The 6,681-nt window shown below is 40.6% G+C and overlaps 1 protein-coding gene across 6 annotated transcripts in view; it reads left to right on the forward strand.

The window, feature by feature from the left end:
* POGZ (pogo transposable element derived with ZNF domain) overlaps positions 1–6,681 on the forward strand; it is a 49,581-nt gene that overhangs the window by 27,140 nt on the left and 15,760 nt on the right. For 4 of the 6 annotated variants that reach the window (XM_045083072.1, XM_045083074.1, XM_045083075.1 and 1 more), the window contains 6 exons: positions 263–371; positions 1,579–1,869; positions 1,952–2,170; positions 4,426–4,535; positions 5,796–6,133; positions 6,466–6,620. In XM_045083072.1, the coding sequence (XP_044939007.1) occupies positions 263–371; positions 1,579–1,869; positions 1,952–2,170; positions 4,426–4,535; positions 5,796–6,133; positions 6,466–6,620 (1,222 nt within the window). The remainder of the gene's footprint in view (positions 1–262; positions 372–1,578; positions 1,870–1,951; positions 2,171–4,425; positions 4,536–5,795; positions 6,134–6,465; positions 6,621–6,681) is intronic. The other 2 variants (XM_045083073.1, XM_045083076.1) reach the window with 1 other exon arrangement.

Here is a 6,681-nt window from a genome sequence, read left to right on the forward strand (position 1 = left end):
TTTTTTAAGCTGAGGTTCTTTTAAGAGGAAGTATGTTTTCCTTTTTGCTCATATGTACTAAAGCTTATTCTTCAGTTTTGATATTTTGTCACTCAAAAGTTTGCCAAAATTCCTAGATTTCTCCATCTCAGTCATTTAAAAGTTATACCTCTAGAAAAAGAACCACTAGGTAAGACTGAATTTTTTAAGATGTAGTCTTATTGCAATCTCTGCTAGTGTTAGCTGATCTCCATGTTAAAGATCATTTTGCTTTTTAATGCAGGGATTTCCTGTAAGAAATGTCCGGCCTGTACAAAATGCAATGAATCAGGTTGGGATTGTGCTGAACGTACAGCAAGGCCAAACGGTTAGACCAATAACACTAGTCCCAGGTAAGGAAAAATGTCTACCCATTCAAAATAAACTGGCATCCGGAAGATTTGTTTTTCTTGTTTCAGAAGTTTAAGGAAAGTCTAAAAATGCAAAGATCATACTGATTTAAGCTCCATTTTTAAGCTAAATTTTTAAAAAACTTTCTAACCTTTGACCAGGATGGTGGTTTTATTTTTCTTTTTAACTTTTTACCACCCTTCAAACAGGGTTTATATAGTCCTTTTCTGGTGTTTTAATCAGCTATTACGTGTGTTATCCTGAAGGAATATCATTAATGAAAACTCCCAAATTGCACATTTCTTAATAAGTCTATTCACTTACATGGTGGGATTATAAACTTTATTTTGCTTTAATTTTATAGCATAGATTTTGGATATAAAACAAATGACCTATCCTTTGATGATAAATTTGCCAGTGACTAGTTAGTAGTTTTTTTTTTAAAGAAACTAAATTAAAATACTTTTTTAAAATCTTGTGATTTTCCTCCACAGTTCTTTAGTTCCTGTAAGTTTACTGCAATTCAGGCCAAAAAAATCTTAATAAATTGTTCTTTGGGTGCTTCCATAAGCTCGTCTTCCTAAGTTTTTGTTGTTGTTCTCAGAGCCCACACAGTGCTTTTGGCCTTAAGTCTAATGAATTTAACTTACCTAGTTCTGATATTTCTATATATTTGTTAATGGAATTATTTACAGCTGAGCAAGGAGATTGACCTCTGGGATGCTAGTAGAATGGCATAGTCAGTTTTCTGTTTGAGTTCATATGAAAGACTGGAAGACTCCGTTAGTATCCTGAGAGAGAAAGCTGGCTTTATTTTAGGACTGCATCTGCCCTTTGGCCTTATATATATGCACACTGCCTCCTATCTGTACTTATCCTTCCTCTTCCAGTATTGAGGTCCAGCCACTTTTGATTAAATTCTTGGGATAAAAAAGGCAGTGTGGTAAGGTGTTGTGAGAAGAGTTGATAGGAATCTTCTTTCTTCAATTTAATAGGGCTGATTCCTTACTATAAGATCTTTTATCACCTTGGATATGTATTGTCTTGACAATAGAGTGTGTGCTACTCTTGTTCACCTCTGATGGCCACCAAACACTTTGGGGCAGTAACCTTTTCTTGTTCTAGTATTTTCAGTAAATACAGGTAGAATGTATGAGAGGTGAGCTTATTGACCAAGCTTTGGTGCTTTTCTTTGTCTCTTTTTTGAAGCCCCAGGTACCCAGTTTGTTAAGCCGACAGTTGGAGTCCCACAAGTGTTCTCTCAGATGACCCCAGTGAGGCCAGGCTCCACAATGCCTGTGCGGCCCACCACCAACACCTTCACCACTGTCATCCCAGCTACTCTGACCATTCGGAGCACCGTCCCACAGTCCCAGTCCCAGCAAACCAAGTCCACACCCAGCACCTCCACCACTCCCACTGCCACACAGCCGACCTCACTGGGGCAGCTAGCTGCTCAGCCTCCAGGCCAGTCCAGCCAGACCCCCAATCCCAAGCTAGGTGAGCCCTGGGAAGTGGAGATGGCAGTGCTGGGCGGGGGGCAGTGGGTGGAGAACAGATGATTTTCACTTGGCCAACATAGCTCCCTCCTTCCCCTCTCCACCTGCAGTGAGCATTGCCAGCTTTGTCACTGTGAAGCGACCTGGGGTTACAGGTGAAAATAGCAATGAAGTAGCCAAACTGGTGAATACTCTTAACACCATCCCTTCCCTGGGCCAGAGTCCTGGGCCAGTGGTGGTATCCAACAACAACTCTGCCCATGGCTCCCAGAGAACCAGCGGACCTGAATCTTCAATGAAAGGTACAGTACTGTGAAAGACGGAGTACCCAGTCATTCAGAAACATTAATAAAGTATTTGTTACTTTAGCACTTTATGCTTTGAAATAGAGACATAAAATGTAGTTGCCACAGTTTGTTCTACAAAAAACTCTAGTGTAGGAAAGGGATAGCCACTGTGAAAAGTGTAACTAAATCAGCTGTAAGGAGATAATTCTGTGTTTCTTGTGCTGTGGAGATGAGTGAAATGGACCAGTTGATCAGAGATGGGTGGGATAATAATAAAAAGAAGCTTCACAGAGGAGATAGATTTCTACACAAGATTTTAAAGTTGGGATGTACTAGAGAGGTTTTCAGGTGTAGACAAGATATGAGCATAAGGATTTTCAGTGGTCTAGAGCAGAGGTCGGCAAACTTTCTCTAGAGGACCAGATAGTAATTTAGGCTTTGTGCACTAAATATGGTCTCTGCCCTTATGGTACAAAAGCAGCCACAGGCAGTACACAAACAAATGAGCATGACTGTGTTCCACTAAAACTGTTTATGGTCTCTGAATTATATGTAATTTTTTAAAAGATTATATTTATTTATTTGGCAGAGATCACAAGTAGGCAGAGAGGCAGGCAGAGAGAGAAGGGGATGCAGGCTTCCCACCGAGCAGAGAGCCCAATGCGGGGCTCCATCCCCAGGATCTTGAGATCATGAACTGAGTCGAAGGCAGAAGCTTAACCCACTGAGCCACCTAGGCACCCCTGAATTATATGTAATTTTCATGTGTCAGAATACCTTATTTAGCTTTCATTTCAACCATTTAAAAATGTAAAAACATTTAACAAATGGTATCAGAAACATCAGGCATCCACATCCAGTGAAGTTGGACCTAAACACCGTATGTAAAAATTAATTCTGCAAACCAAAGACCTAAACGTAAGAGCTGAAACTGTAAGAGAAGAAAACAGGGGAAAGCTTCATGGCATTGAATTTGGCAATGATTTCTTGCATATGACACCAAAAGAAAAATATAACAGTAGATACAGGAATAATAGATAAAACGAGACTACATCAAATTTTAAACTTTCTGGGTATCAAAGGACACTGTGAATAGAGTGAAAAAGCAGCCCAGTGAATGTGAAAAAATATTTGCAAATCATATATCTGATAAAGGGTTAACATCTAGAATATATAAAGCATAACTCAACAATAAAAAAAAACAGCCCAATTAAAAACTGGGCAAAGGAGTTGAATAGACCTTTCTCCAAACAAGATAAATAAATGGCTGTTAAGCACATGAAAAGATGCTCACCATCACTAATGATTAGAGAATTGCAAATCAAAACCATGTTGAGATACCACTTCACACCCATCAGGATGGCTCTTATCCAAAAAACAAAGTAACAAGTGTTGGTGAGAATGTGTAGGTATTGGAACCCTGTGCATTGCTGGTGAAAATGTAAATTAGTATGATGGTCTCTCAAAAAGTGAAGTATAAAATTACCATCTGACTCAGCAATTCTGCTTCTGGGTTATGACCCAAAAGAATTGAAAGCAGGTCCTCGGGCAGATACTTGTATACCCATGTTCATAGCAGCAGCATTCACCATAGCCAAAAAGTGGAGGCAGTCTCCAAGTGAGCATCAACCAATGAATAAATAAACAAAATATGGAATATACATAAAGTAGCATATTGTTCAAGGAAAGAAATTCTTATAAATGCTGTAACATTCATGAACTTTGAGGACATTCTTCTAAGTACTAAACTAAGTTGGTCGCAAGAGGACAAATACTGTATGATTACACTTAATATGAGGTACCTGGAAGAGTCAAAATCAGAGATGGAAAGTAGATCAGGGGTTGCCAGGGACTAAGAGGAAGGAGGAATGGGGAATTGTTAAATGGATAGAGTTTCAGATTTACAAGATGAAAAGAGTTCTGCTTGTACAACAATGTGAATATACTTAACTATACCCTTGAAAATGGTTAAGAGGTAAGTTTTAAGTATGTCTTACCTCAACTAAAGAAAAAGTTGTATAACCTCCAAAAAAAGTAAAATCCATTCCTAGCTCATGGGCCAAATAGAAATTTGGCTGGATTTTGTCTAGGAGCTGTGATTTGCTGACCCCTGGCCTAGAGTTAAAAGAATGGTCCTCATAATGATCATTCATGCTTGCGTATCAACCTTAATATGCCTTTCAGGGGTTGTTTAACATTTCTTCAAAGGGCCAGTAATCTGTTTCTAGTATCATCTCATTAATCTTATCAATGCTTCTTACTTCTTCCAGTGACCTCTTCTTCCATCCCAGTGTTCGACCTCCAGGATGGTGGACGGAAAATATGTCCACGGTGTAATGCTCAATTCCGTGTTACTGAAGCTTTGAGAGGTCACATGTGTGTAAGTGATAGCAGTTTTGATGGGGATCCGGCCTCAGTGGCTACCACTGCATACCTCCTCTAGGATTAGGAGCATGTGAAGCAGGGACTCTGAAATGACTTAGAAGTTTCTTAAAGGGTTATGCTCCTTTCTGGCCTATTTTAGAAGAGTTTCATACTTTGGAATGTAGAAGGATATATTTAAAGACTCTCAAGTAGATTGGAACATATGCAACCTTAATTCCTTGGTTGTGGTTGATTTTGAAACTACACAGGAGCACAGGAGGACAGGTTTGTTAGGTAATCCACTCAAACCAAGTTGACCTTGGTTTATTTTCTTCCTTTTTTTTAAAGCTTGCTTGCTTTATTTATTTATTTATTTATTTATTATTTGACAGAGAGAGAGAGAGACAGCCAGAGACCACAAGCAGGGAGAAAGGCAGAGGAAGGAGAAGCAGGCTCCCCTTGGTTTATTTTCTTCCTTTTTCTTAAAGCTGCTTGCTTGCTTGCTTGCTTGCTTTCTTTCTTTCTTTCTTTCTTTATTTATTTATTATTTGACAGAGAGAGAGAGAGACAGCCAGAGACCACAAGCAGGGAGAAAGGCAGAGGAAGGAAAAGCAGGCTCCCCACTGAGCAGGGAGCCCTACATGGGTCTCCATCCCAGGACCCTGGGATCATGACCTGAGTGAAAGGCAGACACTTAACCAACTGAGCCACGCAGACACCTGTATTTTTTCTTTTGTAAGATTTTATTTGAGGGACTCCCTGAGCAGGGAGAAGGACAGGCAGACTCCCTGCTGAGTGGGGAGCCCAACGCAGGGCTCAGTCCCAGGACCCCAAGATCATGACCTGAGCTGAGTCAGATGCTTAACCAACTGAGCCACCTAGATATCCCTCAGTTTATATTCTGTTTATTGTCCTTGGATGAACCAGGAGTCATTAACCAGTTCTCATTTCTAGCCTTTTCATTTTTTTGGTATTAGTCCAGACACAAAGATTGGAATTTCTTCTTGCTGGGGAATTCAGAGGCAAGTTACGCTAGTAAGTGGTTGAAGTATCCAAGGCAGGAAGGAGAAATACAAGATACTGGGTTAGGAGAGGCATATGGCTATAAATAAATATCCATTAGAAGAAGCCATAATCCTAGAAACACTATAGAAAACTGAAGGGTGAAACCTGGGTGAGAATACCTGGAACCAAACCATTCCCAGGTGATGTTCATGAGGTTGGGGAGTTGGCATATCCCAGCCGCCAAGATAACTACAGTGATTTTCCTTTATAGTACTGTTGCCCAGAAATGGTGGAATACCAGAAGAAAGGAAAGTCTGTGGATTCAGAACCCAGTGTCCCGTCAGCTGCAAAGCCCCCATCCCCTGAGAAAACAGCTCCTATTGCTTCCACACCCTCTTCTACACCTATTCCTGCTCTGTCACCGCCTTCCAAAGTACCAGAGCCAAATGAGAATGTGGGTGATGCTGTCCAGACCAAACTCATCATGCTAGTAGATGACTTCTACTACGGACGGGATGGTGGCAAAGTGGCCCAGCTCACAAACTTCCCTAAGGTTGCCACATCTTTCCGATGCCCACATTGTACCAAAAGGCTAAAAAACAACATTCGGTAAGTGTTGAAGAGCCTCAGAAGTTAACCCTGGATGAGAAATTTGTCTTTTCTCTTTGGGCAGTAGTCCTGTTATCCAGTCTAAGGATTATCATTAAATCAGTAAGTGGTACTACAGAAGGAGGAGGTATTGTGGGAATAATAAGAGATAACTTTGCGTGGGGTAAGGGAAACCAGTACATCTTTCCACAGAACTCTTAGTTTCAAGAACCCTTTTCTGGGCTCAGAAAAGGACTGTCCCAAGCAAGGCAGGGGGTGGTACATAATATGTGTTCTGGGATTCCCTGGCTGCTGATTTTTTTGTTTTCTCTACTTCTTGTGCTCTGCTACAGATTCATGAACCATATGAAACATCATGTAGAACTCGATCAGCAGAACGGTGAGGTAGATGGTCATACTATCTGCCAACACTGTTACCGCCAGTTTTCCACACCCTTCCAGCTCCAGTGCCACTTGGAAAATGTTCATAGTCCTTATGAATCGACTAGTAAGTTTGGAAACTCTTAAACTGTAGGGGTATGTTTTGTTCTTCATTGAATGGCACTGGG

Source organism: Mustela putorius, unplaced genomic scaffold, assembly GCF_011764305.1.
Source record: "Mustela putorius furo isolate JIRA1106 unplaced genomic scaffold, ASM1176430v1.1 tig00000695_pilon_pilon_pilon, whole genome shotgun sequence".
NCBI classification, from domain to species: Eukaryota; Metazoa; Chordata; class Mammalia; order Carnivora; family Mustelidae; genus Mustela; species Mustela putorius.